Genomic DNA, 22,652 nt, shown 5'->3' with positions numbered 1-22,652 from the left:
TGTTCACTTGTTTTGTTGGATCTACCAGCAAATATTGACCCCATTAAAAACATCAATCCGCCAAATGCCGAGAAACCAATTACAAATATCCCGACGCGGACAGACAGCTTCCTGTTGTCATAAATCAAGCACTCGCCATCCGAAGACGGGCAGTTGGACTCATTCCATAATCGACAAGAGGAATCAAATATGGCGCCTATTATGATTGGTCCAGGGATAAGACTAAGCACCTGAACCATGATCCTCCTGACACCGAGCGAGAGATTCCGGGAATTTTCTTCCATGCACCTGAAACCATTGTTTGAACGACCTGTCATATCATACTAATAACCCTCTTGCTTTACGACATGTAATACTATTCTGAAACCATTGTTTTACGACATGTCAAATCATGCTGATAACACATTGTTTTATGACATGTTATATAATTATGAAACCATTTTACACGTGTCATATTATTCCGATATCATTGTTTAACGATATGTCGTATCACTTTGAAAAACATGTTTTATGAAATGCCATATCATTCGGAAACCATAGTTTTACGACATGTCATATCATTCTGATATTGTTATTGTGTATGTTGCCTAAAACGAGCTTTCAATTTGTGAGCCTTTGACATACGACGGTATTTGAAAAAATACGTTTGCTTAATTTTGATCACCAATGGAGTATAATCATTCCAAATATACCACACATTATGCATAATTACGCTAGGATTGCAAGAGTTGACGGAGTTTGCACCATTAGTCCAACGATAAGCGTCATAACCAGGACTGGGGCAAAGATCATAAAGTTGTTGCAACCACTGTCGCAAAAACCTTCCGTAGCCCCTTGTAAACTTGCATTGCTGCTGTGCGCGTCAATTCAACTGCAGTTGACGTACGAAATCTGAAGTGCAGGCTGATTGATTTTTTAAGAACTTGAGTTAATGAGTATAATGTAACCAGTTTACTTATTGTATTTCTGTCAGAAGCTATGTAAATGTCATTGTTTACCTCATCAGTGATCGTGGACTGTACATCTCTTGTATCTGTCTGACATTTAAGTTTCATAGCTAGTACCTATGATATATTCTGATTTATCGAATAGCATTATCATCAATGCAGTCTGGTCTAGAGCTACATTAGTCCGACTTGAAGACATGCATGATTTTTGGACTCATAAGCGGAAGTCTTGACCAGACTGTATTGCTGGTATTGAGCTATGCTGGCCGCATATGGCATAAGAGCAAAATGTAATACTGATTGTTTTCAAAAATGAAAATAACATATTTGCAAAAAGCAAGGTGGCAGTTTTAAGCACCTTTCCGTCTTTGAAAATCGCCTTCAAACATCCGGCAACACAAGGGGGAGTGTACACGTCACCATCCGCTCCGCACACGGGGGAGAACTCGTTTGTATCACAATTTACAAGGACTGTTACATGGCCGCGTGGTATTTAGCTGGGACCTGAACAGGCAAATACAATTTCCATGGATTAGTTATTTAATGGTTATATTCATTAAAAGTAATAGAAGCATGAAAACATCTTTTTAGTATGATAAGCGTTTGAGCAAATTAATTTCGATATTAATAATATACACCAACGCAAAGTGTCTACTGTGACCTTCACCTTAAAGGGCGCAAATGATTGCTCCATGCAACAAGTGGACTTGTTGTCTTGTTATGATGATCAATGTGCAAAAGAAATATAATGTACAACGTAGTAATTAACTTGAATAAAAATTACCACCAGAAAAACACACACACACTGACACGCACACGCATACGCGCACACGCACAAACACACACACACACACACACACACACACACACACACACACACACACACACACACACACACACACACACACACACACACACACACACACACACACACACACACACACACACACACACACACACACACACACACACACACACACACACACACACACACACACACACACACACACACACACACACACACACACACACACACCCTCACACACACACACACACACCCTCACACACACACACACACACACACACGCACGCACACGCACAAACGCACGCACACACACGGACATCGGTAACATTCTATGTACTTCCGTCATTAATGCTTGGAATTTCAGAAGTGATACAGTCTCTAGAATTGGATTGTTCCCGTATATATCCTTTATGCTTATATAAGTTTTAAGATGTAACATACATGAACCACTTATAACCTCTCCGGCTAGAACCACGTCTGGGCAGCTAGCCAGGAACACGAGGCCCATAACTGCGGTCACCATGGATACAATGACATTCAATCTCAGCATTCCTGCCACCTCCAGGTTCAGCCATCGGGTAAACACCACTTAGAATGAATCCAAACGCTCCCAGCAATATAGTGATTCCTAAATCGAGACATTTGACATGATAATTGTTTTGTTCGAATAGTTTTGAGAGGCGAGTATGTGACATATTACTCAACAAATACAACAGTATCAGAAACAAACACAAAATTTGCGTCACGTATAACCATTTGATTATGCATCGGACGGTTGTGTATCTGATTTTAAGTCACTTTGCCGAGTTCATTGATATTGGCATATTGGAAAGAAATAAGGATTTTCATAGGTGTTTATGTCGAATATATGTGAACTAAAAGAATGACTGCATGTATATACCTAAATAAATTCCAGTCGAAACCAGGGATACGTTGTATATGGGGATAATGTACTTGAAGGGTGCGAGTCCACGCAATAACATATTCGCAGCACACACGCCTAAGGATACGAACATGAACACAGGGTTCTTGAACTGAACAAAAGGAAACGATACAACCATTTATCAGACAGATTGACCTCAATGTGATACTATGCATTATATAGTGTTTATATGGATTCCTGCCATTTCATACATATATGCAATACGGATTTTAAATGATTGTTTAGATTAATTAATGAGAGGTAGCAACATAGACAAGATGACTTATAGCAGTTAAAAAAACGAAGTTTTATGTCACTACACGATACATAAATTAACAAATTAAAAATCGTCTGCTTTTTTGGCACTGTCTTTCTGTAAATTGAGTAACTAATGGAAAGAATATACACGGGCAATACAAACACAAGTCGCATATGCAAGCACAAATACACATTGGAAGATATTAGATGTAACGACAACTTTGCGTTTGAATGTCAAACTTACAAGTTTGAAGCCTGTACTAAAGAGGTCCACGACGGATTGACAAGTGTGTCTGGCATTGGAACCATTATGGTCATTTTCGGTTTTGTGCTTCATCTGTTCACTTGTATCTTTCCAAGTTAGAAGATATAAAAAACAAAAAACATACAGATACGTGGTACAAAATCGCACTTCCAATTTATTTATTTAATGGTATGTGTCATGGAAGCACATTAATTTCAAGTCATTGTATAACAAACATCAATAAAGGAATACATGACACATTTTTAGAGATCTGAGATTTAAAAAAAGGGGTTTCCCTCTATATGTTGACTACATGATACATTTGTCAGACACTTTATATTAACAAAGAAATTTCATCGATATGCATGACCACTGTTGCACTTTTTCTCCCTTTTCCCCTCTAAGTTTTCGGACACTAATTCTTTGGACACCCCTTATTTAGCCAAACTAATTCTTTTTCTTTACGTTACTTTTTTGGAAATACATGTATTCGCGCGTAATTAATTAATCTGTTTGTTTGGTTCGTATTACTATTTAAGCAGAATTGTGCCATTCGTTCTTGCGTTTTTAGAACCGGATTAAGGTCATAAAACCTGGCAGATGAATGCCTTTAGATGCTGGATTATTACATTCGCGTTATTGGGTAAATGCTATCGAATCCGATAATGGACAATGGTTTCAACCAACGGTTTAAAGTTAAACATACAATGTTTATTAAAGTAATTTATACTAAACGGCGTGGTATTTTACAAGCGCGTACTAATATATTTTGAAACATTTAACGATATAATCATTGCATACCTGTATTCGATCGTCTGTCCAATAGTTTTAGAATCTCTAAAATTTCAAACATCTGTTTCATGTGTCCCTCAATTTTCGGACACTGATATTTGTTTAATATTGATTTTTATCTAAATTATCACAAATTATCACAATTAATTATTTTAAAGTTTCTGAAAACTTAGTGTAAGTACGGTAGTTATAAGATTATCATCTATCAGTCCATTATCTGCGTTTGTAATTTGTTTTCATATAGGAATATCCTGTTTTTCTTACCTTTAAGTTGTGCAGGATAGAAACAGAGCGGGATGGAAACACAGACTGCCACTACGGCCGCTGGTACAAAATCCAGCCACCAGGCACCTACCCAGTGGAGGCTGGACGGGCTCAGGTCGCTGAGATAAATTACAGACGTATTATTATTTGTTGGTTCCATTATAGAATTTTATACAGATTTCGCTATCTAATAACATGCCATTTTATGTTTAGGTCAGTTTAACCTCTCTGAATGTATTGCATTAAAACACATCACGTTGCATGTTAAAACCTTTTTTAAGCTATTTTCACAAACATAAGCCTATAAGATCATCATGTGAGCACCTATTTTCATTATAGTACTGGTTAATTATAAGTTTTACAAAAACCAAATCGTACTTCTCATCCTGCCGATCAAAGTCCACAAAATAAGTCTGTGTTATAGCCCCTGCGCTGAAGAAACCACACGCCAGACCAATACTTGATCCCGAAAATATTATTCCTGGAAACACAATTAACCGAATAAAGCATTTAACTTAATTGCACTTTTAATATTACCAAACGTCGTCTTGAACTACATTTCAATTTATTTACAAACATGTTTTCAAGAATAAAGTCCGAAATAAAATATAAAAGAAAATAAGGATTTTAGTTTTCTATCGCAAGGCACGACGCATAAATTTAATTTAAAGTACAAACCAATTAAAATGGGCGTTTTCTTGGGATCTGCGTTATCGTATATGTACGAATGTCCCAAGGTCAACAGCGGGATGAACCCAACCCCTGCAACCTTCTTGGCGCATATAAACAGGCCTAGGATGAGCGTGTTTCCACGCCCGCCACATGAATCGCCATTGGATGCATTCCCCGAATGACATAGGCTGTGAGATGAATCCTCCAACGTGACATCTGCTGAACATATGAATTACATTTTATTTCTGCATTTTAAAAGCACGTATGATGAAAATCCATAAAAGTTGGCGTCATTTAATATTTAATCAAGATGGGCATTTAATAAGACGGTTTCAAATCTAATGGCGGAAGCAAATGCCTACTGATAGCGAAAATTCAGAAACTGGCATCGGGGAGAACCTCTTGATTGCCAGCTCCAGTAAACAACACGCTTACAATATTCGATTAGCGTTTAATAAATGTCCTCTTTGCTAAATAGTTGTAGGTCTTATTCATTCGAAAACCACTGCGTATATACACCGAACGTGTTAAATAGCAAGAAATTAATGCGACGCAAATCTGACTGTTTTTCGTTAAAAAAATATTGCACATATAAAACTTAACGTATTTTATTTGTAAAGCAACGAATCATGGAAAACGTTTTCTACATGATTTCGGTTGTAGTAATATCCCATTATGAATTAATATTCTAAATGACTTTTTACTTGTTGTCAAAAAACGTATTTATTTTAGTTAATATGTATGATTAGAACTAATATCACTTCGGTTTGTTAGAAAGGTGTTGTACGCAGTAGACTTCCCTTTCCGCTATTAAGTCATATCGAGCAACAACAATCAAAGTGAATAAAAAACGCTCTGAAAGTCAAATAATATTGTTAAAACTGATTTGTTACATACAACATTCAGCCATGTGCAGATAAATGTATACTCAGTGGAACAACAACGACACTTTACATAATTACATTTGAGCCCTGCTCAGCGAAAAGGGGGTAAATTGTCGTTCCAGATTAGCCTGTGCAAGTCTCTGCTCAGCAAAAATACAGTTTAGGAGGAAAGTGTCGTCCCTGATTAGCACATGTCCGTATCAAAGTGTAAATGGCGCTCGAATCTCAAACAGGAACCATCTGTTAACACAGTCTATGAAAAGATCTAGAGTGAACAAGCAGGCCCCCCTCCCCCAACCCCACCGGTCCTTAAGGTAGTAAAATAAATAAGCGTTTAATGTACATTTGGTGATACTTTGATACTTGCGAAATTGATTTATACCAATTATATAAGAAGCTTTATATTTGCAAAGGATTTAAGTTGTTTTTCAAGTCACTAGGTTAGTAAACCAAAACTGTTGACTGACATTAATAAGTTTCCGCAAATATTTATTGGACGGAAATGGACTTCTGCTCTTAAAACTTACATGTGTTTCACTTAAACATTCCCTAGGTTACTGTACTTTTGGATAGTATGTGTTCGGTTATACAAATAAAATATGTGCTAATGAATTAAAATGATTATCAACTGTAAGAAGCTCCCAGTTATGGAAATTGTTGAGCACATGAACCGTAAGTGCAATGTCTTTAAATGCACGGTTATTTCCCTTTGTTGTTGTCATGCTGGGCTTTTTAATTCGAACTTTACTCGTTCTGACACATATGATATATGCTCCATCCATTTTCCTAGCTAAATATTATAACTTAAACCATTAATTGAAAAACAAACAAGCAAAACCGTCTGGCAAAAGTGGCTTTGGGGAGTATGACAGTCACTAAATTGAGAAGTAGAAGTATATATATAATTAGGACATTTCTTTTCCGCTAAATTAAAATTTGTCATAGGATATATGATTTCCTTGTTATTTAAGTTCTTACGCTTAGAGTTATAACTTAAGTTTGTTGGACTAATGTAAACAAACACGTTTATACAGAAACTAGACGGTCAAGATTCATTTACATTTATGTTAGGTTTGGTCTTTTTACAAGCTACACCACAATGGGTAGCTGAAAATAACTGGATTCTATCTATCTATCTACAAACGGTTTATATATAATTGGCCTAGTCACTTACTCTCGCAACATATACCACAGAAAAGATATAAATTCTGACATGGATGTCGATAAGACGGCCGATTAACTGTAATTATTAATTTTCAAATTGGTTGACTGAATTACAGAAAATTTTACAAAAAAAGCTAAACACTGTCTATATCTATAGGTGTTTGGATTTTTTTCAACAGTCATTTTACGTCTGCCTGTTTACCAACTCACACTTCCCTGGTTAACCTGGTGTATCAGTTCTAAGTGCACAAACATTTGCCAATAACTGACGATCGTCCTACTTGACTCATGGGTAGGGGAGAATAGATTTCGTAAATAATCTTCACACAGGTTGTGTCCGGGTCGGGGATCGATATCAGCTCTTAACCAACTGAACATCCAGACAAATAAATCAATCAATAACATTCAAAAGCTTCATGTACGAGCGTCAGTTTCGGCGGGGGGGGGGTATTTGGTGTTGATGTGTTAATGTTGTGTCCAACGACTTCGACGTACAACCGGGCATCCACAAAGAAGGCCGAAATCATTCGACCATATGCATGGATCTGTTTAAGTGCAAAGGTAATCAACGGCTTCACTGCATATGTTAGACAAGTGGCATACAAGGAGTTAATAATGAAGGAGACTAAAAACGGGTAATTACCTTACATATGTAACAAATACGGTGACCAGGCGCATCTTGATCATTTGAAAACTAGATAGATCAACAACCATGAGTTACGTTAAATTTCCGCACAGATTGTTCAAAAATTATATATTTGTCCACGATTATACTCGGATGGACTGTACTCTAATATGCTCTAATTTCGTGAACAGCCAAACTATATATCCTTTTATCAATAGGACATTGTCATCCTGTGAAATCTGCCACCAATATTTGTGTGTTGCGACCAGGTTTCAAGTTACACAATACATTAAGCAAGTCTTTAGTGTTCATGCAATATTATAAGCCGATACAGGAACTAACACATTTGAAATGTCTTTTGAAACTTATAATTATATTTAAGTCCCTCACAGTGTGGGTGTTTCTGCTTATTAGGTTAATTAAGGAAATCGTAAACAAAAAAAACATTTTTATTAGCACATTTTACTAACATGAGCAGAGCACAAGCAGATTATTTGAATGGTATAAGTATGGGTTCACGATTTGCACCACTAAATAGCGAACTTTCCCAGGAAGAAAGACATAAATAAAGAAATGACAAACGTAAACGTCAGGAGTCAGCAGGTGGGGTATCGACATTCAGACATTCATCTTCTGCGGATAGTTCCCCAATACGACAGGTGTATACCAATGATAACTTCCAGCAGTTAGAGAACAAAATTGACACAATATTAGATGGTATGAAAAATATGGGTCTATTAAAATGCCGTGTTGACAATATCGAGTCGACTTTGTATTACAATTGTGCCGCCCAGAACGTTACCCACGAATGTGTATTACTTCTCGAATACAAAACATTAGAACTTGAGGCCCGTCAGAGGGAGAGCTTCATACTTATTACGGGGATAGATGAACATGAAAACGAGAATTGCCATAATACAGTTTATGAATTCCTGCGAAGGTCACTTGATATTGACAGGGGTGAGATTTCAGTCCTTCGCGCCAATCGTGTCGGCAGACGAATCAGCACAAACAACGCACGACCACGGTTAATTCGAGTCATGATGAGCCACCCAGGTGAAGTTGACGACCTCATGAACAGCGCACGTCGACTCGCCGGTACCAAATTCAGCCTTCTGAGAGACTACCCCAAAGAAATAAGCGACGCCAGGAAGCAGCTATGGCCCAAATTCAAGGACGCTAGGTCCAAACACGGACCCCGGAACGTCCAGATGCTTTTCCCAGCAGCACTCCGAGTGAACGGGCGAATCGTCGAGGATTTATTCCCAGAGTGGTACCCTATCCTCAAGGGGTCAAGAGTATCAAATACCAATGAACGCATCCACAACTCCGTAGCGTCCAGTGTAGAAATGCTCCGACAGACAGTACACTACACCGCCCAACAGCTACCACGACCCGCTCAAAAAAGCCCTCCAACACATACCAACAAACCACCCAGAAAATTGGCAGACGAAACATCCAGACAACAACCAGTGGACCTAACCATCAAAATGCCGAATCCCACGGCTTCGCCGAGATCAAGGTCATCATCAAACTCGCCTCGCGGAAAGGGACCTTCCAAACCCAAGACAACGCAGCCATCATACCTGACTTTAACGGACAAAGATGGAAACATGTCTGATGAAGAGGCGACACAGTGCGACCTACCCAATTCCCCAACAGTAGACAAAATAATGTGCTAGGAGAACACGTGGACAGTGAATCCGAATATGGCAAACGACAGTTTTGACAAAGCTTTATCATCAAATGTCACTGACAATATATTTGTTAGCAAAAAACAATTTGTTAAACATAATGAATATTCTTATAATACTTGTGAAACCATTTGTGACCATGTATTTGCTAACCCTAATAATAACATAGAATATGATCAACATAAAACAACGTTTAAATGTAACTCTGTAAGAAATTCCATTTTTAACTCCATTTTTGATAATGTCATTCAGTCTCCAATCATTTGCAATGACAATTCAACCCTCGCACAATGCACTCCCGCAGCCGATACGTAGAGTCCTTCCCAAATAACACTCACAGTCTCAGTCTTGTATCCAGTAACGTACACTTTTTACCAGATACGCCTTACTCCTCAATCACCACATATATCTGTGATGCATGTCAAAGCTATCCATCGTCTTCCAAAACACGCCACTGCCGCCACACACAAGCGCTACAGCGCACACTAGACGCACAAACCAATCGGATGCATAAAGAATCCAACACTCCCAATGTTGTGAGCGACAATACAATTTTAAATCCAAAGGATTGCCAGCCAAACGTATTCATTGGCGCTACCTTGCACAGAACAGATGGCGTTGATGTACACTGTGCACTCCCCATTCCCGCTCCCCGGGCACTCCCCGTAACGCCTCTCCGTGCAAAACGTCCGTTCCTGAAAATATAAGCAAAAACCCAATAAGTACAACATTAAAACCAGATCCTCAAGAAACTATAAAAATGGGAACGTTAAATGTATGTGGACTAAATAAAACGTGTTTTTACCCAGACTTTGTTGAATATATTAATCAGTTTGACATATTTTGCTGCACAGAATGCAAAATAGACGAGCATGATATAATTAAAATTGATGGATTTGAGTTTATAGCCCAACCACGCAAAATTAAATTTCATAGAAAGTCAGGTGGTCTGTGTATTCTTATCAAAGAACAATTAATCAAATTTGTAGAAATTATCAATACTGACTCCGATTATATCATTTGGGTAAAACTAAAAAAGGTTGCATTACAATCGAACACGACGTCTTACTTGGGATAGTGTACATCCCCCCAGAATCATCAAGATTCTTTAACCAAGACGAGCTCAATAATTTCGAAATAGAGGTCACTGATATGAGCAACAAATATAGTCACGTTATAATAACAGGCGACACTAACGGTCATACAGCCTAACTATCCGACTTCATAGAATTCGATGATTTCTTGTCCGAATACTTTGGTTTCGACAATGACATGATAAATAATTTTTACCATGAGTATAATTTACACAAACATAATATGAATATAACGAGGAGCTCGTGCGATCCTAAAATAAACGCAATAGGCAAAGCCATAAAAAATCTTTGTAGGAACAACAATCTACTCATCTTAAATGAAAAATGTAGTAAATAATATAAGAATATAGGTCGTTCAACATTCAAAGAGAATTCTGTTATTGACTACACCCTTTGCTCAGTACATACCCTAAAATACTTACACAGCTTTGAAATCGTAGAACTTGACCCAGTGTTCTCTGATGGCCACTCTGTTTTGTCCTTGAACTTCAAACCTGCAAAAATGATCGAGATTATGAAAAATCAAAACCCTAAACAACACCAAAATCGGCTATGGATATCAGATAAACAAGCCGAATTTGTCTCGAATTTAGAAAATCATGATTTAACACCAATTTACTCGTTACTTAATACTACAAATTGTGCGGCTCATACTACCACTACCACTTCTTGCACTACTACTACTACTACTTCTAATATTACTTCTGCTACTTCTTCTACATGATCTAACATTACATTCCTTAACACAACAGTCACCAACAACAACATCAACAATAACAACAATAATAATACTATTCAACACGACAATTTAATCAAAACCGAAAATAATAGTCGCAACAACAACAACATTATCAATTTGGCCCTTACACAAATAGCAAAACTATTCCATACCACAGCCGTGCAAACATTTCAACCAAAAATATTTCAACATAAAAACCAACGGCACACAACAAATTCAATCAAATCTAAACCCTGGTACGAGCCTCAATGTAATAACAAGAGATTAACCTACAAACGAATGCGTAAACTCTACAATCAAAACAAAACATCAGACAATAAAAACGCACTGAACCATGCAAGTAAAGAATACAAACGGATCGTGCATTTCCATCACAAAAAACATATGCATCGTACTCAAACCCAATTACGAACCATGAAAAACAAACAACCGAAGCATTATTGGAATTACCTAAAATCATTGGAAAGTCACAAAGATGAAATTAAACCAAGCATCGAACAATTGTAAACAAAATCAAAGACTTAAACACAACACCACATGAAAGCACAAGTGACCATGACCTCAATAGCGTTGAACCAAATATAATCGACAACAATACAGAAACTACCCTTAACTCTCCCATCACCCGTGATGAAAATGATAAAATGATCAACAAATGCAAAAACGGCAAAACATGTAGCCAGGCCGACACTATTTGCAATGAATATATTAAAGCCACGAAAACTCTGATGTTGCCAATCTATTCAATACTTTTCAACATGATATTTGACAGTGGAACTATACCAGACACCTGGTCAAAAGGTTACACCTTTCCAATATGTCATAGGCCCATAACGATTTTATCCTGTCTAGGCAAACTATTTACATCCGTCTTAAACGAAAGATTGACAAGGTACAGCAATGAAAATTACATAATCAACCAAAATCAAGCTGGCTTTCGTAAAAAACTTCTCAACAACAGACAACATATTCTGCCTAAATTTTCTTATAAACAACATGAAAAAATTAAAGAGTAAACTATTTGTGGGCTTTGTAGACTTAACTAAATGCTTTGACCTAATCCCCAGAGCAGAACTATTCCATAAATTAAATAACAACAATGTCCAAGGAAAATTCATTCGAATTATAAAAAACATGTACGACAACATCAAATCATGTGTCCAAACAAAATATGACAATTCAGCTTTCTTTGCCTGCGACCAGGGTGTCCGACAAGGGGACAACCTTTCCCCTCTTTTATTCTCCTACTACCTAAATGACTTACTCGAATACCTTAAAAATAGCAACAACAAAGGGATCCAAATTCAATACCATGATGGAGAAACAATGCATTTTCTTGCACTAATAGCCATACTGTTCGCCGATGACACGATTCTCCTAGCTGATTCCCCCAAATCTTTTCAAAAATGTCTAGACGATTTCGAAAAATATTGTAAACAATGGAAATTGACAGTAAATATAGATAAAACGAAAGTCATAATATTTGGCATCAATAAAAGAACTTGGCATAAATACTCATTCAAAATAAACAATAAACTTATTGAAATAGTAGACAATTATAAATATCTAGGAACTTACTTTAGTCACAGTGGAAGTTTTTTTAAAGCAAGAACACATATTGAAGAACAAGCCAACAAAGCACTGCATCTACTATACAAAAGAATAAACAATCTCGATCTTCCACTCGACTTGCAAATATCCTTATTCGATAGCACAATCCTACCAATTCTAACATATTCCACTGAAATAATTGGATACGAAAACACAAACAATCTGGAGAAAATACATATTTCTTTTCTCAAGAAAATAACAAATTCCAGAAAATCAACACCCAATTCATTCCTCTACGCAGAGCTGGGCAGATACCCACTTCAAATACAAATCAAAACAAACATGATAAAATATTGGTCAAAGATAATTAATGGCGACCACACAAAATACACATACATCCTATATAAGTATATGCTAAATAGTCCTCAAACTTACAAGTGGCTCGACTACATTAAACAGATATTCAACGAAACAGGAAATACATACATTTTCGAGACCCAAAATCATATCAACACAAATAACGTCCACCACAAAATTAAACAAACTCTAATGGATCCATTTTTACAAGAATGAGAAGCAAAACTAAACACGTCAAACAAAGGCAAACACTTTCTCCTGTTCAAAAACAATATTAAACTCGAAAAGTACATAACATCACTTCCAAGTAACCTTTCAACAAATCTCATTAAATTCCGAATTGCTAACCACAATCTGCCTGTTGAAGTACAAAAATGGTCTAACATTCATCATAACTTAAGATACTGCCCCTTTTGCCTCCAGCTAGGATTAAGAGAACTAGGAGACGAATTCCACTACGTCCATGTGTGCCAACACGTGTGTGTGTGTGTGTGTGTGTGTGTGTGTGTGTGTGTGTGTGTGTGTGTGTGTGTGTGTGTGTGTGTGGTGCGTGCGTGCGTGCGTGCGTGCGTGCGTGCGTGCGTGCGTGCGTGCGTGCGTGCGTGCGTGCGTGCGTGCGTGTGTGTGTGTGTGTGTGTGTGTGTATAATTATGTTCCTCTTTTCTTATTAAATAACGGCTGGACCTGAGGCCTTACTTAAAGCTCCGGGCGTTACCTGTAACTTAAAATCAGATAGCGATATTAGAAATCACTTTACAGCAAATGGCAGATAAGTTCTTGTATGCAAATAAAGTCCTCTTGACAATATACTAGATCGTTGAAACACAAAGGCCAGCCTTTTACGTCAATCGATCCACTTTCACTGTTTTCGGCTACATGCATTGGTCATCGGGTCTATATCGTTAAACTTCATCAATATTTTCTCTCTGATGGGCGTTTCTTGTTTGATTTATTTTTTTAGCAGTCACATAAACAACCAAGCTATGTAATATGGATCTTTTCCACCCATTATTGCTCCTCCTTCCTGTATTTGCACGATGATGATCTGAAAAATTAACTATATGATGCTATATTCTTAAATCTTTTTCTAAAAAGAAGGGATGTAATTGACCTTTGATCGTAATTTCATTTCATCGTTCCTCAAAAACTTTGTTGCTCTGGTCTCCTTCATACCATTGAGTAATTAAATGGTAATTGAATTGCGTTTTAATTCCCTTTTTATTATTGTTTAATTTGAGGTTAAATTTTATTTACACTTGATATGTAGCATGAATATTGCTGAGCCAAGTGTGAGGTTGAGCGCCCTAAAACCGGTTTAAAACCCAATGCTTTGCATTGACCTCTCCAAGGCGGCGACATCAGCTTTATACCTCTATGTGTGCATGTTGTTTCGCATTGTGCTGTTTCGTACTGTTTTGGCAATTGGTCACTTGACTTAAATAAAGGATCAAATAATTGTATATAATGAGAATGCAATACTTCTCCAGCAGCTGGAGTTTCACGCCTTTATATTTATAAATTATAACAATGCGACTTGGCTGTTGAACACATATGCATGCTTAAAATTATTCATTTCAATAATTAGTTAGTTATTTGCTGATGTTTATTATTTGCCAATACAAGGTCGATGAAGTGTTAGCTGTGTGCACATAGAAATGTATTGCTGTTGTTATTTTTTATCAAATAAGAGCGATACTTTTTTTTTCATAATCATGATTCAGCAAAGAAATATAATACTTGCTCCATGTAAAGGCAACCGAAACGTGGACAACCAAATAGTGTAAACAAGTTACATAACAAACAAAAGGGTCAAAGAATCTTGTGCGCCTTCCTGAGACCCCCAAACAAAAACAAACAAAAAAAGAGGAAAACAAATGTCCAAGTTTATGAACAAGGCAAAGAAGAACCTTGGTCGACCGTTTCGGAATCATGAAATATAAGTTGCATGTTGTCATGTCATACCAGGAACACTGCATCACCTTATGGCAGCCTGGAATTGTATTGAATATATTTTAACGTTCGAAGCAAGTTGCATGATGGGTAGCAACAATTATATTTTTTTGCATACTCAAAATAGTTCAATAGTCACACAAGAAAAAATGTCCAACCCACTAAGAGTAATGTTTTAAACGGACATTGGTACCAGTAGAAATTTTTTGCGTGTAAACTTCGTGATGATTTGGCAAACACTCTGACTTCCAAAATTGAAAGTGTTATAAAGGTATTTCAAGTTGACGTAATGATCTTATTTTTACCGCCCATGAACGAGTACTGAACTCGGCCAAGACGCCAAAAAGATCGGCCATAATATGGCTTCCAGAGTGTTCACAATGTATTGTGATGAATACGGCAAATAACAAGTTGTGAGAATAAACTTTTGAAGAAAAGGTCTTTATGATACACATTCTGGGCACATTATTATGACAAACTTTTCATAATTGATACCATTATAAACACAGAATCATGTATATATATACATTTGAACTTGAGATCAATTAATGGGGGACAATTTTCTACTAGAAAAACCCAGTTAGCCGGATGGTGGTCTTTGAAAAATTTAAAAATCACCTTTGAATTATTCGAGATCAAATGCAGATATTACATTCAGCTCATGAAATAATATTATTTATCACATGCCATAGGTATCCTGTTTACCATGTAATATAAACATAACGAATATTTTGTATCTTACACATGTGTAATATACTTTTTAAACGTTTTCATTGGCTTAGTTTTTGTTTATTGACCAATCGCATTTTGTTATTTTGCTGAAATGACGTTGCAATGTCAAATGACGTCACGAAATGTAAACAACATTCGGGATTTATCATTACGTTTGCGTAAATATTTATTAAATGTGCTCATTTAAAAGCATGTAATAAAAAAATCTGATACTCATATCATACCATATTTTATTAAACTCGTCCAGGAAATTCGTAAGTAAGCTCGCAAAAGGCTCGCTTACTAACAAAATTCATGAACTCGTTTAATAAAATATGGTATGATATTACAACTCGTGCCAGATCCTATATATAGGATCAGAGGTCTAATAAGATTTAAATGAAACAATTCCTGTTGTTTGTGTTCATCATCATCATAATCAACATCATCATGATGATGATGATGATTATTATTATTATTATTATAACTGTTATTATAAATATTATTTTTATTATTATTATCAACATCAAAAACAGCTACGCTATCATACATGTAGCTATCATTTTAATGGTTGCAAAGATGTACAGAAACAAGCAATAGCTACCTGTTTTAAGATGTTGCAATATATCCAAAATAACAAGCTTATCTAACACATCCCGTTGCAGCTTTTTTTCAACAGACTAGAGCAATTTTGAAACTGGGCCTAGACATTATTTAAACAAATTTTCTGAGCAAATTTGGTGATTATTGGACTAAAACTGTTTCAGTTAGAATGTGAATAAGCTTTCACTAAAGTCATATAAGGAAAACTGCCTTGTCCTCTGGTGGCCATGTTTTAAAAAGAGCCATTTCGAACACAGCTAAGATATCATGAGAGCAAATGTTCTGTCCAGTTGTCACGAAGATTTGACTACAAAAATAACTTCTAGAGCGTTAACAGGGTTTCACATAAGTCATATAAGAACAAAAATCCCGCCCCCTGGCTACCATGTTTTTCAACAAACCAGTAGGCCAGTTAATCAACGGTTGTACTTACTACTCTTAGACCATCGCTCTGTTCCAAATGCGTCAATAATTATTACATAAATTTCATTCATAAATATACGACTTTGTTAGTCCCCCCCCCCCTAGTAAAATGGCGTGCGTTCTTATCATCGACGGTAAAATGAGACGAATTATACTCATTCCCTTATCGTGTTTTTTTGTTTTTGTTTTTGCCAAAATCTTTATATACTTGTGTAATTCTATTACATGGTAGTTAACCTGAAAAGCATGTTTGAAATTTACTTTGTTGTAAACATATTCTATCAACACCGACCATAGTCTTCCTAGATGCTATGTACCATAATTAATATTAAACCATGCGAAATAAAAAAAATCAATTTGTGTATTTCAAACATTACATGAAATATGCAAAATATGTTATGTTTGCGATGGAATAAAAATGAAAATACAAAAAGTACCAGATTGTAATTGGAAGATAAATTTGTTATTCCACGTTTCAAAATGGCCTGATAACATCGCTGAATCTTGTCCAAAGTAAGACCATGTATCTTTGCTTTACATTTAGAACATCTACTCCACATATGCTGGCCTTTTAACAAGGTTAAATTGAATTTTACATTAGTCTTTATGCACTCATTCCATACTGTATTAAATATTACATATCCAGTTTCGTTTGTACCATTTGGTTTATGACGTAAATACTAAGGAATAATTTTACACCGTTACTCTTTCTATTTCTACATACATGTACATACGGTGCAGTCATATTTAGACATAGTCGATTTCGCGCTGAAACTAGAATGGTAAAATGCTTTGTCATTTAATCTAAGGAAGTCAACAATAGGGCGGAAAGGTTTTGGTCGCCGCCGCGATAATTTAATAGTTGACAGTCAGGTAAAATCGGTCGTCCTCTTCAATTTGAGTTATTTAAACATTTATCCATGTCTTTCAGTATATTCTGCGACCGCTTTTTAGTTTTTTTAGAAAGTCGGGCTCCTGGTATGTATTAAGATTATCATTTCAAAGTCTTCGATTTTTCGAAGTTTACGGAGTCTTTTCGCATCGAAGGCTACATAATGTTTCTGAAGAGTGTCCCTTCTTTACTAAATTAACCTTCTTACAGTAAGGGCGAATTTTGAGTCATGTCTGAAATTCTCGATTATTTATTTAAGAAGTGTTGTCCTGTTGGCGGCCCAACATGCACAGTTATGATGAAAAAATGCTTCATAGTCTGTTCTTTAACGACATGATACTATAAGGCCAAACCAGACATTTGTGTCCACTAACATGGCCATAACGGTAACGCAAGTAGGTCTGCTAAACTTTTGTGTCGTATTCTTTGTTTACGATTACCAATGAATTAAATACAAATATGAAATGACATGCATACGTCGTCTGAATCGTTATTAAAGCGTATTTTTATAATTGTGTAACCATACCTTAATGCTAATTTAAAAAATTGATTGAATTTATTAATATTTTTATCGCTAACTTAATTGTTATTCTAGTGATTTAGCAAAAACACACCAAAAACGTAACCTTAAATACCAAAACAATTAGTAATGGATCGGCTCAAAACTTAAGGTCGGTCGGGTTACATGAAACAAACATCTTACCTTTACGCTTAAGATCGACCACAGATATGTGGTCTATTTACATCACAGGTTTACGTTGTTATCGCTTGACATGACACGCACGGTCGAAAAGCAGATTTTTAAAAGACTTTTGAAACATGTATAAACGACTGCATTAATAAGAGTTCGTTTATAATGTTTCCGTCAATGAAAGCACGAGTTTCAATAACAAACCGATAAATGAATGCATGTAATCTTACCGATTCTGCAAAACAGATCATACGAAGAATATAATTATAATAAGAACGTTATGTGATGTGGTGTGATGCAATGCAACGGGACAAAAAACAAGTCAAAACAAAACATCGCACACAAGCAATAACAAATTATTCCTTATTCTCATGTATTCTGCGTGTATTGTTTATCACCTATTTAAATTGTTATTTCAACGGACCAAAACACCATGTTCTAATACACACATAAGCAATTATGATAAAAAGGCAATACACTACTCAGCATTTTAACCAATTTTTTTCTCATTATGTAATTCGGCGTTTTCTGCTATTTTCTGCTTTTTTAACGAGAACCTGCACTATCAAAATGTCTAGTTTAATGTTCCGGGAAATGTATAAAATAGTGAACGCTGATCAAATGTAATCACGGTTAAAAGCATTTGTGTTTCGGTAAGAGTGAATTGCTTAATAACGCAGTGCAATGTTCAATTGTTTTTGTTTGTTGCACAACTTCCATAATTGCAATCAACAATTACGGAAGATTCCAAAGAAATATCTAATGGACGAAAAGTAGTACCACACAACGGTTCTCTAGATCGCAAGCTTATTTATCCAGATCTAAGTTTCTCTTAAATATAGATTCTAGGATTTAACTGATCAGACAAAAATACAGAGGTTGCAAACAAGACTAATTAAAAAATAATCGCTAGTAGTGATTTATCATAACGCCGCATTGATATATGCCTGATATAACGTTGCCTGATATAATTGTATAAATCATGGTCAACAGAAAGTTCTTATATCAGTCATGTGTGGAGGATGGTCATATTACTCGGAATCAACTATAAAGTAATCATTTTTACTAAAATCGAATCAGATTCAACGAAACAAACAATTTGGGAATGAATTTTAAACACAAAATGCAACATAAACAGCACAAAAAAATTTTTACAAATATTAAGCGCGCGTGCTCATAAGGTCATTATGAAGACATCAAACGACAAAAGTCATATTCTTTCCCTCTAAAACTGCAGCTTTTTAGCGATTTTTTTCATTATTTCTTAAAAGAGGTATGAAAAACAAAACAAAACACACCAGATTACTGTCTGATCTTTTTGTAATATATCAGGCTTGGAACGAATAAAATAACGGCTCGGCAAGCCTCGTCGTTATATTATTCTAAGCCTTGCCTGATATATTACAAAAAGATCAGACAGTAACCTGCTATTCTTTATATATCACGTGGAAATTGTTGTTTTGTCGCGTAATGATATATAAAAGAAAACATTACAAACCGAATTCTAGCAACAGACCTTCAGATGGAAGATTAAACATATTACTTTTTGCATTTATTAACAGCACCGAATGACTAAAATCGTTACTATGTTTGAAAAAGTACTGGGTTTGGCGAGTAATAACCATTGGCGTTGTTTCACTTAACTAATTTGCATATTTTACCAATTTTAACGGCAATATTTCTTTGTTGCATACATGCACTTTTGTAACAATCGGTAATATTCGTTGCACCACACGCCAGAAATTAAGTTATTCTACATCGAAGTTCTCACTTGCGAAATGACAATGGTATCTCTGTTTCAATTTCTTCACATTGATAAGACTCAACTACGGGCACTTTGTCACGGTTACATCGATTTATAATGGCCTGATTCATTTAGGCCAACACAAGATATGATATGTGTCTGGTTCTGAGAAAACTGGGCTTAATGCATGTGCGTAAAGTGTCGTCCCAGATTAACATGTGCAGTCCCCACAGACTTGTCTGGGACCACACTTTCCACTTAGACTAGATTTTCGGTAAAAAGGGACATCCTTTAAACGAAAAATACCATTAGGGCGGAAAGTGTCGTCCCTGATAAGCCTGTGCGGACTGCACAGGTTAATCTGGGACGACACTTTACGCACATGCATGTTCCCCAATAATCACAGAAAAAGACACATATGTAGACGTGCAGAAAATCTTTTTCGGTGGGTAATTTAGTAAATTGAAAGTAAATTAAGCGCATATATATCAGATAAAGCAAGATGTTCTCAAACTTATCTCTTTTTCCTCTCAGAAGTAAAAGTAAAAATGGCTATGTGCAAAAGGCACAAAACCAGAACAGCCTTGGAGTAACTCGCAGACTGTTCAGGTATAATGATGTTTGCTGCTAAAATACCAGAAATTAATAACACCGTGAACCACATTATCATATTAATGAACTATTTTATATTCAGCATCAAATACACAAAAACAAATACCTACTTTCAACTGTTTTATAAACTTTTTAAAACTAAAGATCCAAATTGAAAAAGAAATAGCCCTCAACAACGATAAACTTCATATTTTTTTAACAAAAAAGAAAACATAAACTTTCATAACCCAGTCCAGTTGTCTTCTACCCAACTCTAAAGCAACTCATCTATAGTATTGATTATTACATTTTAAAAATAACAACATACACCACAGGCAACCAAAGCACACAAAAACAGTACGGTATATACTAGCATATCATGTATAATATGTGTTTGACATTATTACTGCTATATTATACCACTTTTGTTCTTGCTTATGCACATATTTACATTGTATGTTTTATATTGAAAAAAAAGTTTGCTCCTGATCAGTATTTAAGGATTGCAAATTAAGCCTTTCAAACGTGAATCTAGTAAGAGAGGTCTTCAGTTATTATATCTAACTTTCGAAGGGACTACAAATGCGTAAAAAATACGTATCTAAGTGGTAAAGGGTTAACCAATATTTATCGAATTTAGCAAAATTGATCGAAAATTCAAGCTGGAAAACAAAACAAAAAGCTTAGGGTTGGAAGAAAAAAAGCGTCGTCGATTTAGTGGAAACAAACAAATTTTTACGCTTTAGGCACGACACGCTTTCCTTGACCGACTTTGTTTTACATCTCTGAGACAAAGTTTAGTTGTCCTTAAGATAGCAATGAAATAAAATAAAATAAGCTTTGAAAATGTCGGGATTAAATCTGAAACCAGGTAAATAAATATCCTCATTGCTTTGGAGTAATACTATGGTTTTAGGTTTTCTCCAAACCTGTACGAATAGTAACAGTATTGACTAACTCATTTGTGGCTTTTGCGCGCACTTTTTCCCTTACATAAGAATAAATGACTTATTTCGATCAGCATGGCATTTTACGTTCATTATTGGGGGAGGAAAAGACACGCCGTAAATGAAGAAGACGTGGATATTTTCAGTTGTTTTTCCAAATAATATATTTTTCCAAATTGAAATGATCATAATCTGACATCTAAATGTTTCCCAACGTACCGGTATTTCATGTCGATCCAACCGAATTGATAGAGCTATAATTAGCCTCTTATGGCACTTCTTGTTCTTTGCCCCTATACTATGCAAATTCAGTACTAATTGTACAAAAAAACTCGTTTTAGTCCTATAATCAGGGGGAGGTCCTTACATTTCAAGAGCTGTAAAACCCCTTCCCCTGAGACCGTTTTCCAATTATTATTACCTCTTAGACACGAATGATGTTTTAAGAAGCACAATAATCGGCGGCTGTGTTGTCCCCTATGTTTTACTTTTAACATCAAATTACATAATATAATGTTGCGGTCGTATTACACTGCAAATATTGAAAGAAAGAACAGGACAAAAGGAAAATCAATTTAAAAAAATGTTTGAATCTTATGAAATGGTTAAGTTATATATATTATTAATATTAATGAATGTGCCTATTTAATAACTAATTGAATAACATATTTAATGTTCCGGAAAGAGCGCTCAAAATTGAGTTAATGCTAACACAATATTTACCTTCCAATGATATTATAACGCCGCTAAAAATGACTTTAAACGTTTCGTTTCATAAAGAAGGCGAATAGCATGCGTCACGCATATAGAAACTACTTTCACGCACTGAAACGTTCCGTTTTATACCCAGAATGTCCTCTTAAATGAAACTCGAATACCATTATAGAAAAGCTTGTATATTTGTAACTATACGTGTATGATTTTCTGTGTCAAGGATATATATGACTTTCAGAGTTTATTTTATTGATTAGTTCTTCAATGTGGTAGTGGCCGTGGACAGGGAAGCGGAACGCGCCTTCAAGCAAGCGTTGGCTTGCGTGATCTGTTTAAGTACATGCAATAGTCTAGAAATGTATTATTGTATTCCT

General features: G+C 35.8%; 2 protein-coding genes across 26 annotated transcripts in view; one reads left to right on the top strand and one right to left on the bottom strand.

Annotated features, from left to right (window-relative positions):
- Nucleotides 1-1,403: 1,403 nt before the first annotated feature.
- LOC127837306 (solute carrier organic anion transporter family member 2A1-like) lies at nt 1,404-17,823 on the bottom strand. Of its 2 annotated transcripts, XM_052364245.1 has the most exons (10): nt 17,137-17,823; nt 10,774-10,859; nt 9,870-9,966; nt 4,911-5,120; nt 4,611-4,713; nt 4,233-4,351; nt 3,177-3,283; nt 2,654-2,786; nt 2,194-2,380; nt 1,404-1,451 (listed from the first exon to the last, which is right to left on the bottom strand). In XM_052364245.1, exons 1-9 carry the CDS (start codon nt 17,192-17,194, stop codon nt 2,238-2,240), a joined length of 1,056 nt encoding a protein of 351 aa, XP_052220205.1. In that variant the 5' UTR covers nt 17,195-17,823; the 3' UTR covers nt 1,404-1,451; nt 2,194-2,237. The 2 variants fall into 2 exon arrangements, with proteins under 2 accessions (XP_052220205.1, XP_052220206.1); XM_052364246.1 differs by lacking the exons at nt 1,404-1,451; nt 2,654-2,786; nt 17,137-17,823 and adding an exon at nt 16,710-16,860 and having other exon boundaries at nt 2,241-2,380.
- Nucleotides 17,824-21,448: 3,625 nt separating this feature from the next.
- Nucleotides 21,449-22,652, top strand: part of LOC127837303 (SCO-spondin-like) — a 192,545-nt gene continuing 191,341 nt past the window's right edge. For all 24 annotated transcript variants that reach the window (XM_052364220.1, XM_052364240.1, XM_052364219.1 and 21 more), the window contains exon 1: nt 21,449-21,488. In XM_052364220.1, the coding sequence (XP_052220180.1) occupies nt 21,464-21,488 (25 nt within the window). In that variant the 5' untranslated portion in view covers nt 21,449-21,463. The remainder of the gene's footprint in view (nt 21,489-22,652) is intronic.

This window comes from Dreissena polymorpha, chromosome 7, assembly GCF_020536995.1.
Source record: "Dreissena polymorpha isolate Duluth1 chromosome 7, UMN_Dpol_1.0, whole genome shotgun sequence".
In the NCBI taxonomy this organism is placed as follows: domain Eukaryota; kingdom Metazoa; phylum Mollusca; class Bivalvia; order Myida; family Dreissenidae; genus Dreissena; species Dreissena polymorpha.
This window is presented reverse-complemented; position numbering and strand designations above follow the sequence as displayed.

Coding starts and splice junctions, on each gene's coding strand:
- LOC127837306 (XM_052364245.1), bottom strand. CDS start 17,194: ATGTTATCAGGCCATTTTGAAACGTGGAATAACAAATTTATCTTCCAA. Junction 2,787..3,176: donor TTAGTACAGGCTTCAAACTT/GTAAGTTTGACA, acceptor CCTTTTGTTCAG/TTCAAGAACCCTGTGTTCAT. Junction 2,381..2,653: donor TTCGACTGGAATTTATTTAG/GTATATACATGC, acceptor GTCTCGATTTAG/GAATCACTATATTGCTGGGA.